We start from the raw sequence: 10,901 nt of genomic DNA on the forward strand, positions 1-10,901 counted from the left end.
TTTCATACCTTCATAAATGTCTTACTCTTGTTTTATCAATCATATAGAACAACAGTTAACATTTTGTTGAGCAAAACGAGGGGGTAATAATGAACTTAAAAAAGAAGCCGCCCTTATGCTGTGATAAACATCTGCAGGCTTGGGCAACTGTCTGCTGAAGCAGTTTGAAGAGTAAATGTTTTTATCTCAGAAGAGAGTGACACTGATAACCTTTGACACTGGTGAAAATGTGGGACACATAAAGCTGAGACTCCCAGACCAGCTGAGAGTCGTGACTCGGCCTGCTGCTAACTGCCTGCTGTCACCAGACCCCAGGGAAGAGCAAAGTAACACAGAACTGAGAGGGGGTTCAACCATGTGCTGGGGAAGCTGCTCTGTGGCCCCCAGCAACCTGAAAATCACAGAATGAATGTTCAACCTAGAAAGGAAGCCTGAGGCCCCACGTACACATCCCCATCAGGGAAGGAAACTGGGACTCATTCCAAGAACCCATGTCGTCGTATAAATGAGATATTAAACTTGATTGCTCTTCAATTCAACTTTGTCCAACCACATGAAATGAAGATTCTATAAACATAAAAATCTTCCCTATGTTCTCCTTACAGCTATTTTTGCCTCAGTCTTGAATACCTACATTTACATGTCCTCCAAAATGCACAACTAAGGCATTATAAGTGTTCTCCTATGGCCCCCAGCAACCATTAAGAGCACTTGAAAATACACAGAATCGTAGAAAAATAAAGAACACATTTCACGGACACTAGCTTTTTCACCTAGACAGAGAAACTATTTACTTCAGCAAATTCTGGGTCTTTTAGAAGACAGTGTCAATTTTATTGCTTTTTGAAATGCTATGTAAAGCCTGAAACTTCACAATTTGCACATCAGCAATATCCATCTTTAAGTTTAAATATATTTATGTGGTAAGGGAAAGTACATGCATTAAGAATATATAGAATTTTTTAAAATCATCATCATTTACATTATAAATTTCTTTATACAAGCATCTCAACTTTTTTCTTTGAAAAAAAATTAGTGACTGGTAAGAATCCTCTGAGACTGCAGAAAATCCAGCTTCCCATTTAAGCAGCCTTTCACTGAGAGACATGAGTGATGGCAGACGAAGGCCTCTTAAGAATAGACTCAACAGAAAATGACAGCGGTTCATTCACTGAGAGTCTTGTTCCAACTTGTTTGGCTACGAAAAGGTCTTTTGCACATCTATCTATTGTAAATGTGTACTTCTGGTTCTCCTTGACTAAACACTCTCTGGGTTTCTTAGGGGCCTCTTCAAAGGCCTCTTTGACAGATGATGTTTTCAACTCGGGACCTGATTTGTCATTAAGAGTTTGCTGGAATAATGAGTGGAATGGATTATGTTTAAGTGGCAGAGGGTGCCTGGTGCTTTCTTTGCTGATCTTGGTTAAGACGTGCCCTTGAGCTGCCAGGGAGTCCGTGTCAACAACGGGCAAAAAATTCCGTCGGGGTGGAGAGAACGCAGACCTCTCGGGGACGGCCTGGTGACCCTGAAGGTCACTTCTTGAGATCTGGCCCTCAGGAGTGTGAGGCGGCACCAGAGAGCCTTCCAATTTCGGTGGCATTATATCATGATCTGTTCCGAGTCCATCGTGCAGTCGTACTCCCTTCAGGTCCCAGCTGGCCCCAGGCTTCAGGGCCTGAACTGACGTGGTAGCATTCAGCAGGCATTGCTGGTAGAGGAGGGTGTCACTAATGGGGCCACACTTGGGCCAAACTAAAAATCTCGAGGACAGGGGATACTGCCTGTAGGTCGTGGCCACACTGACATTGGAAGAAATTAGTTCCATATTCCCAGACCCTGAATACTGCATGGTGAGGTCAAGGCAGGTGGGCAAAAAGTTGCAGAAGTCTTTGCTTGGTGGTTCCACTGGCGTGGGACTGTAGCCACTTTTGTAGGAGTTGTACTCAGAACCATGTACCATGCGATTGGGCAGGAATAAGGCAGCAGCTTGGGAAGCTTCCAACATCTCCCTCTCTTTATATTCTCTCTCCAGCATAATGTTCTCCAACTCTTTATCAGCAAAGGCCCGCCTTTTCCTCATCCGGTCACTTACTGGGGGAGGTAGAGGTAAACTCCCTCCCACATAAGTCTCTGATGGAATGGGGCGGTAGCCTAAAATAAGCAAGCATTGCACATGAAAGACATTAACATCTGATGAGGAAAAATCTGGGAATCCAGAAGGTAACAGAAACACTGCAAATCAGCAGGACAGTTATTTACAGTTCCACATCACTAGTATTTTTATACAGAAAGCAAAAGTATGGGTTCAATTTAGAATAGATCCCTTCACAGGGAAAGATATCCATACTGTAACTTTTTATTGTTGTTGTTTTTGTTGTGATAGGTTTGTTTACTTTGACAGGCATACTTTACTGGCTGAAATTTTAATATTCTCCCCAAGCTCCTATACATTAAGAGACAAGGCTGCTCATGTCGCTTCAATCAATGCTTTATTACTATCCATGTCATCTTTTTCAATTATTAAAAAAAGATATCTATACCTAGAGCTGATGTCACTTTTATTTTCTAAAGTTGGATCATTATGTACACATTGTTACAGTTGTAGAATAATCCAAGGAGAACTAGGAAAAAAGAGAAAGTTAAAGCAGATTAGTGAAGAGATAAAGAGGAAAGACTTCAGGAAACAGAAAAGCACAGAAAACTGAAAAGAGCTGGTAACTAGTTAAACAGACTCTGCAGTGAACAATTTAACCAGGCCCCTACCCCTACCTCTGACTATCAGTACAAACAAACAAAGTGGGGGGGATCCCCTGCTATACTGAAAATAACTGGTCTAAAACATTTTTCACCAGTACCAATCACGTTGGTCAGATACCAAAATGGTTGAACAAGCAATCACTAGAACCTAGATTAAGTCATTATACATTTTATAAATAGGGACAAAGTCAAAAACAAAGATTAGTATAACATAAATAGAATTCCTGGCAGCATAAAATACTTTATTTCACCATCCCCAAGCACTCACCACCATCAAATTTGTTTGAAGGATCCACTGTGATATTTGTGTTTACATAGTGACAAACCCATCATACTCATTTGCAAATAAAATAAAATTTGAAAATTAACGTGTACACTTCTATGGTAAGTTTTTGCCAGGAAGTTATTTACTTGAATGTTCTATTCCACTTAGTCCTCTCACTTCTCAAGTTGCTTTGGCACAATTTCAATTTATCAGTGTGGTCCCTATGGTTATAAATCTGTTTACCCAGTTTGTAACCAAACTCATTCTGAATGCACGAGAAGCCATTCTAAGGTCCTAAGTATACAGCACAGGGTAAGACATGAACAAACTTTTAAACCTGTCCAGAAACAACTCAATTCAGAAGCCACATAAGAAAAAACAGAATACAAATGTCTACTTCAAAACAAACCAAAAAAAATCTGCTTTTCAACCTGACGCATAAAATGGTAGTGATTAGAGCAAATATAAACTTTCCTTTTCTCTAAACGGTGAAAGATAGTCAATGTTATTTATTATGTCAATAAATAAATTCCATACCCAAACAGAGATGCTTTTAAAAAATCAGTAATATTTTAAGAAAAATTAATGTATTCCCAGGCTTTAGAGAAAGTGAACACATGAAGACTTCACTCTATTCAAATTCAACCTCCATTTCTCTTGTGTATTCAAAACCTCTTCCAGATTCTATGATCTCGACTGTCAAAATGGTAAAATGAAGTGTGGAATAACTGCAATTTAAGTAGATAATCCAGAGAGGAAAAGAATACAATTAAAAAGAGTGGGATTAAAGGCTGGATTGCCCAGACTAAAGGCCTTTATTGGTGTGGGTAGCTGTTAAACTCTTCACTTGACTCACTCTATTTAGCTCCAAATACAACTAAAGATTTCTTTTTTAAAAATTTATTTCCTTTCAGGACATCTGCTCTGGGATCATTTGGCAGTGTATCTGTACCTCCCTCACATTAGGGCAAATATCATATGCACTCCATGTTAACCCATTAACTACTAAGCAGAAAAAATTATCAGTGATAAAAACCTCAGGAGGTATGTGAGATTCATTTTCTCACATCCTGATATCCTTCCAAAAGTTTCCAATAAAAAAGCATTTCCCCCTCAGAATGCTCCTTCACATGTAAATGGAAATGCCATGTGCCTGAATAATGAGAATCACTCAGAACATGGTTTAAAAGGCTAAAGAATAATTTTGCGTTGCTTTCTTTACCTTCTAAAATGCTTTTGGCCAGCAAACTGGGTGCCCTGACTTGCCTCTGATACATGGCTTTGCGCTCGAAATTATTCTGTTTCCCGGAAAGCCCCTTCTTGTCCTGTAAACACAAGAAACATAATCAATAATGCCCTGAAAAAAACGTGGGAGAGAAGGAAGAGGCATCAGCAACTCTTCTCATTCTAAACGTATTTATTTTCCCATCCCATGTGAAATTAATTCTAAAGGAATTAATATCAGCACCGCTTAATTCCAGGACAATGAGCTAAAAGCTCTGTCCGAAGCCTCCAACTGGTGAGCAGGGCCCCGGCTTTCCCTGGGGCCGCGTTGCTAGAGTCGGCCCAGACTCAGCCTGCAGCGAGAAGTGGGGGCCCAGCCTGGGAGGAAGTGAAATCCACAGTGGATGAGATGCTAGGAGCCTGGCCCTGAGAGAGCTGCGGCGGGCCGCTGCATCCTCGGAGCCCAGACTCGGGGCCGAAGACGCCAGGGACCTGACATTGGCCAGAGATGTGGGGCCGGTTTCTCCCCGCAGTAGGGCGGATGGGACCGGGAACAGGGGGTTGACGGAGAAAACTCAGAAGTTTTCGGGCCTGGCCAAAACTCCGGATTGCTTCACTGGGGGAATGGGACGCCTGAAGGCGAACAAAACCTTCAGAGTCCGCAGGAGACGGGCGCACGCTCTGTCACCGCCCGGTCGGTGGAATTCTGGGCCCTTCTACACCCGCGTCCCGCCCAGCAGGTCGCAGGGAGCGCGAGGGAACTCAGAGCCCTCGGTGCAACACACGCGGGGACACGGGAGGGGGCCGCGCCCCAGCCCAGGGTCGGGGCACCTCAGGCGTCCAGCGCGCTGCGCTCTCCGAGGCCCTTGGGAGGTTTCCCATGAGGGTCACTCAATGCCTGCGGCGGGCACGGTGATCCACTCCCCAGCACCTTCTCGACAAAAAGTAAAAATCAAAACTCCTCCCGCGCCCTGAGTGCGAGCAGGCCCGCGCAGCCTCCCTCCTGTGAGCGCGCTTGTGCAGGGACACAAGGAAACATTCAGTGCCAGGTTCAAGAAAAACCTCTCTCTTAAAGAAGATTCAGGCTCTCCTCACAGCCGTAGACCCGCGGTGAGAGATGACAGAGAACCGTCAACTGGTTCTTAGGTAGTTCTCGAGGCCAGAAGTTTCTTCTAAATTCCCACGTCACTTTTGGTCTCCTCTGTAAAATGGGCAGGACACGTTCTCTCTCTCTCCTAAATGGCCCGTGACTGCGGAAGCGCCGTGAGCACTACGTGCTAAGTGGTTCTTTTTCGCGATCAGCACGGGTAATACGGCAATGGACGTCGTGCACTGCATCAACCTCTGTCCTCTTCCCCCCAACACCATCAGAGTAAACGTTAAAATATATAAAATACCTTTCCCATAATGTACCGAACGGGACTAACCACTTTAAAGGCCTCTCTGCCTGCTTCTTAATACCAAATCTTCTCTGCCAAGTTCCCCAACGATGGCCACGGCTTCCTCCCTCCCGACCCTGCAGGCCAGCGTTGGCAGAGGTGTCTTCACCATCCTTCTGAGAAAGTGCCAGAAGCCTCGAGTCCCCGGGCCCGGGTGTGTGCGGAGCGCGCCCCTCCGACTCCCGACCCCCACGGCGTCCCCAGACAGCCCGGCGGGGGCGAGCCGGGCCGGCAGGTACGCACCTCGGTGGCCTGCTGCCTCCGGAGCGCCACCTGGGCGGCCATGACGCGCTGCCGCTCTACCACCAGCAGACAGTTGGCGCACTGGCAGTCACGCCAGCGGCAGAAGCGCTTGTGGCCCTTGAGGCAGGACACCACACCATGGTTGCGGCAGCGCGCGCACTTGGGCGTGCGACTGAGCTTGCGCGGCTCCGCGCCGCCGCCGCCGCCGCCCGCGTTCGCGCCGCGCTCTGGGGGCCCGGCCGGCGCCGACGAGGCCTGCGGCGCCGGAGGCGGCCTCGGCGCCAGGGTATCCTGCTGCTCCGGCTGGCCCGGCACGCCCGAGGACGCGCCCGCCTCCTCGCCATCGCCCTCGTCCTCCGCGTCGTCGTCGTCCTCGTCCTCCGCGTCGTCGTCATCCTCGCCGTCCCTGTCGGCCGGCGGCGGGCTGGGCCCGGGCGGCGTGGGCGGCGGCGGCGCCTCGCGGCCGTCCTCCTCCAGCCCCAGGCTCTCCACGTCGATCTCCCAGTCCACTGCGGGAACCGGCTGCCGGACCGCCATGGCGCAGCACGCTTCGCCCGGGCCTACGCTGAGTCCCCTGCGCTATGGAGAGACAGGAAAAGAACCAGAGACCCACCGACCGCCGCCGTCAGGCACCGTTCCCGGGCCTTGGGCCCAGAACTCCTGGTCTGCCCGCCTCCGACCCCTCGAGGAGCCCACTTCTCTACATGTCTTTCACATCCAGACCACACGTGCATTTCTTGAATCTTTAGGCCTGACCTTTAACCACAGCCCTCTTTGGCTTTACACACGCTTTGGGGACAAGGCCCTCGGTAAACGCACTGACCACACACAGAAGTATTGTGTCCAACTAGGCTGGCCTTGGCCACTTATCAGGTTTACCCATACCCAACTAGTATGGTCATGCTGAATATAAAAATGTCAATGGAAGAACTGTTTTCCTTCTGATCACAAGGGCCCTTCGGACCCTGCGAGGTACCACCCTACAACTCCCACACGCCTCTCATCCTCCTGCACCACTACAAGGAGCCCCTCTTGGGCTTGGAGAGGTTCTCTCATCCTCCCCCAATCCCCCCACCCCAGCACACCGCAGTTTTAGTCAACTAAAAGCCAAAATTGTTCTGCTGCCAATAGAGCCCCATAGGGACACTGGGCACGGAGCTGCAAACGCCCCCGTCCAGCATGGACAGTGTCTCAGCCCCGCAGAGCTAAGCCACGTGGGCTCTCTTGTACATCGGACACGGTTTGCACTTTAAAGCAAGACATACAAGTAAAATAGGAAAGGTGATTCACGCCCTTCGCCCTCTCTGACACCCCAGCTACATCACAGAACTCACCAAGACTCTGAGGCCCCGGCTAAGCAGCCGAGGCAAAAGATATCCAGCCTTGGGACCTTGCTCTTGGGCTGCTGGCTGTGCTTGCAAACAGAAATCGGGGTTGCCACACCCTGTCACGAAATCGGGGGTTGACAGCTGGAGGCCCGGAGCGCAGTGGATGAGGAGTAGAGGAGAAGGGGCATGGAGAAGGTGAGTCAAATCCTCAGCGACCTCGCCCCGCACATCCCGGACTCTGCAAAGTTCTGATCTGTCCTCAGCAGCCCCGGGCGCTTCACCTCGCTGAGGCTGCTTTTGGCTTCCTCTGTCCCTAGCTGGGCGGGAACGTTGGGCCGCCTTGACCAGGTTCAGGTCGCAAGCTCCCGTGGCAGGCGGGCGTACGCAGTAGCGTGCGACGCAGCGCCCCTCACAGTAGTCGCCAGCCTCCGCTCCCTTTCCTAGTATTATCCGCTCGGGCCCCCGAGCTCTGCGCCCGCTGATTGGCCGGGTGTCAGGCGGTGTGCACGCTGATTGGCTGAGGCGCTTTGGCCCGGCGCTCCCCGCCTCCTCGCGTCCGCCGGGCCCCTCCTGCCGCGCTCCGCCAGAATCCTGCCGCGCGGCCTTCGGTGCAGCCGGGAAGGCTGTCCTGAGGTTAAAACCGAAGTGTGACGGCGCCGGCGGGAGTCGCCATTTATCTCGCGGGCTAAAAAAATAGCAGAGACACACGCTTACGAATCGCGTTGTCCTCAAGAGAAAGTAACAGACGACAAGGCAGAGATCGGAAAAGCTACGTCATCAGCATCACCGGTGTATCTGGGACTCAATCATTAACCCAAAGCTAGATGCGGAAATGAGAGAAGTGCACGGCGGCATCCTACTTTCTCCTGCGAGAATAAATCAATGGTTACCTTGCACCACAGCACCGGCTTAGAGGACTTACGAACTGTAGATACTTTTGTGGCTATCGCCACTCATCTTCAAGGTGCAAAGTGGTTCCTCGTTAATTTTCACCACGCCCGTGAGACAGGCAGGTCACCAAGTCACCTACGTCACTTATATTTTTCTATATGAATTCCTATGAGTTGATCTGGGGGAGAACGGAAATACATGCCATTAAGAGACTTAAGTACAATATATTCACTCTAAGCATTTTTTAAAACGAAGCTCTTTTTTAAAGAGGACTTTTTGGTATTCATGAATGTATTTATAAGGGGGAAAAGGGGCTTCTTCATTAATCTCTTACATAAATGTTTAGTAACAGTTATGTTTCCAATATCCTGAAAGAGGAAATTAGTCTTCTAGTTCAACGCTGCATTTTATTTCTTGAACTAAATTTAAAGTTACTTAGACGCTTTTCTACTTACACCTTTAAATAATCAGTGCCTCTTAAGATCTGTTTAGGAGACAGATTAGAAAATTGAGTACCAATGCACTGAGCACATAGTAGGCCCCCTATATATTTGTTAAACGAAGGAAATTACTGAAAGTTAGAAATTAACCAGGCTCGGAGCGGCGGGAACGAGGAAGCTTAGGAATTACTACTGTGAAATTAACGCGATGTGCCGCAGGCACAGGTATTCCAAATCCTTTGGCGATGTGGAAAGTTCTTCCCTAGTTACCAGGCACTGGGATTTCCCTTTGTGCGGGTTCTTCTCCCCAGAGCCGCTTTCGATGCCCAGCGAAGGAAGTGCAGAAACAGTTCTTTATACTCCTGTTGGATGCTCAGTGGCTCTGGGCGTCTGGGAGGGTGGCTTGGGAGCTGTGTGCCCTCAAACACAGGACAAAGAATCAAGCAGACCTGTTCGTGCCTCCCGTTTGGCACCACCTAATAACACCAGTGAGTTTTACCTTTTGCGTAGTTTCTTATATTCATCAATGTGCATTTGTTCACCTATGTTAGAGCATTTGAATTCTTGAGCGCAGCAGAAGTGTGTTATTTTCCCCCGTTTTCCAACGATGAAACTGAAATTGAAAGAGGAGCCCTGGGTCACGAAATGGGAGGGCAATGGACTGGTGAGCACCCAGGTCCTAGGTCGGCCTCTGCTCTGAAGTCTCAAACTTTGACGACCCCTTCGCTCCACGCCAGAAAAACTCACAATGGGTTCGTGTTTTTTATTTTATTCCCCTGCACTTTTTTCTGATTTTGGTACCTGGCATCATGACCTCCCCTTCTGCGTCTCCCCCTGTAGCTTTTTTACCTTTGCAAACAGGCATCTCAATGCTTCTACCCCCGCGACGCGCAAGAAAACTACAAACCCCCTCCACTGCCGCTGCGTGTGCAAGCTGTTGGCAGGCTGTGTTTTTATTTTATTTATTGTTTTTACGGCGGGGGGAGGGGCACGGAGGGGCGGAGGACAGGAAATCGTTAGCCCTTCACTAGTTATCTTGAATATTAAGAAACAAAATCAAGAAAGTAAGTTTGCTAAACTAGTGGTTACCCTAGGAGAGATGGAAGGGGGAGGGGCACAAAAAAGTAGGTGAGCAAATTTGGGGTCGCTAGATTGAGGGGAAGGGGAACCAGGAGGGAATGGGAGGGGAAAGAGGCTGTTTCCTAAACAGAAAATAAACAAGACGGCCAGCCCTTGAACTACTTCGAGTGATAAAAGCTGCCACATAAGGAGAAAACAGTGGGATTTGCGTACAGTAAACTGTGCGGGCTGAAGACAGGACAGGGGATAGGAGTTGGGGGGAGGGCGGCTCCTGGAAGCCTATGGCGAGAGCAAGGCCCTCAGAAGTCAGAGCCAGTTGTGCCTTCCCCTGCGCAGTGTCCGGCTGGACTTAGGGAAAGCAGTGCCCAGGAACTTACTGGAGGGGTGGGGCTCCCTGGCTCCAGGTGGGTGGGCCCAGGACCAATCCCTTCACTGCACACTCATCCCCCCCATCAAAAATCTACACTACAGCCTCACTGCTTCCTCCAGGTTTCCCTGCCCATCTCCAGATACCCCCCCATCTCGTCCTATTCTCCTTGCACCCCATCTGCGGTACTTGCGGGCATGCAGCTGTAATCGTGATCCAGTTGAATTACACTCCATTCCCTGGCCCTGAACGCTCCAGAAAATCACAATCCCACCAATTGCTGAGAGGTGAAATGGTGTAGGAGTCGGGTGGGGAAAGAGAGGTTTTTCTATTGGGACGAGTCTCGGGAAGCCTGAGGAACTCTAATATTAAATAAGAAATTGTCTGGATAATCTGGGGAGGGGGATTTATGACTGCACAAACTGATTAGTAAACTAAATATTCAGAGGCAACAGGAGTCAGAGAGCCTGGGCTCCAGGCTGGTTGTTGGTTGTTCCACCCACTACCTGATTTGGTTGATTAACTCCCTGGGCCTCAGTTGCCTCATCTGCAAAATGGGAAGAATGCCCTTCTTTGGCCTGTCGTGGCTGTGAAGACGGTAATAATGAGGATAGTCTTCACATCGTAGAGCTCAGTAAACGTTTGCTTAGCCCGCTGTGGTAGCCCATGCAGCCCCAGGAGGGCCGGGCCACGGCATGCCTCCCAAGCTTGACTGAAAGGCAAGGGCGCAAAGAATCCAGCTCCTTCCTCCAGGTCCCTGTCTTAAAAGGGGTCAGGCCGTGACTGAGGACCTGTTAGGTGAGGAAACAGAAGTCCTTTGGGCTTGTAAACCGACACCAAATTACGAAGTGCAATTGGGGCTTCCT

The 10,901-nt window shown here is 49.1% G+C and overlaps 1 protein-coding gene across 2 annotated transcripts; it reads right to left on the minus strand.

The window, feature by feature from the left end:
* Positions 1 to 806: 806 nt before the first annotated feature.
* On the minus strand, positions 807 to 7,651 carry DMRT2 (doublesex and mab-3 related transcription factor 2). 2 transcript variants are annotated; one of them, XM_029201465.1, is made up of 4 exons: positions 7,264 to 7,651; positions 5,930 to 6,508; positions 4,246 to 4,348; positions 807 to 2,152 (listed from the first exon to the last, which is right to left on the minus strand). In XM_029201465.1, the coding sequence occupies exons 2-4, from the start codon at positions 6,464 to 6,466 to the stop codon at positions 1,095 to 1,097; spliced, it is 1,698 nt and encodes a 565-aa protein (XP_029057298.1). In that variant the 5' UTR covers positions 6,467 to 6,508; positions 7,264 to 7,651; the 3' UTR covers positions 807 to 1,094. The 2 variants fall into 2 exon arrangements, with proteins under 2 accessions (XP_029057298.1, XP_029057299.1); XM_029201466.1 differs by lacking the exon at positions 807 to 2,152 and adding an exon at positions 2,270 to 2,622.
* Between the last annotated feature and the right edge of the window lie 3,250 nt (positions 7,652 to 10,901).

The sequence above is a fragment of the Monodon monoceros genome, unplaced genomic scaffold (genome assembly GCF_005190385.1).
Source record: "Monodon monoceros isolate NGI ecotype Baffin Bay Population unplaced genomic scaffold, NGI_Narwhal_1 Super_Scaffold_5, whole genome shotgun sequence".
In the NCBI taxonomy this organism is placed as follows: Eukaryota; Metazoa; Chordata; class Mammalia; order Artiodactyla; family Monodontidae; genus Monodon; species Monodon monoceros.

Bases quoted from the DNA above. Each gene is read 5' to 3' on its own strand.
- DMRT2 (XM_029201465.1), bottom strand. From the start codon at position 6,466: ATGGCGGTCCGGCAGCCGGTTCCCGCAGTGGACTGGGAGATCGACGTG. The intron at 4,349-5,929 runs GTGCGTACCTGC...TTGTGTTTACAG, and splicing joins GGAGGCAGCAGGCCACCGAG to GACAAGAAGGGGCTTTCCGG. The intron at 2,153-4,245 runs GTAAAGAAAGCA...TGCTTATTTTAG, and splicing joins GGCCAAAAGCATTTTAGAAG to GCTACCGCCCCATTCCATCA.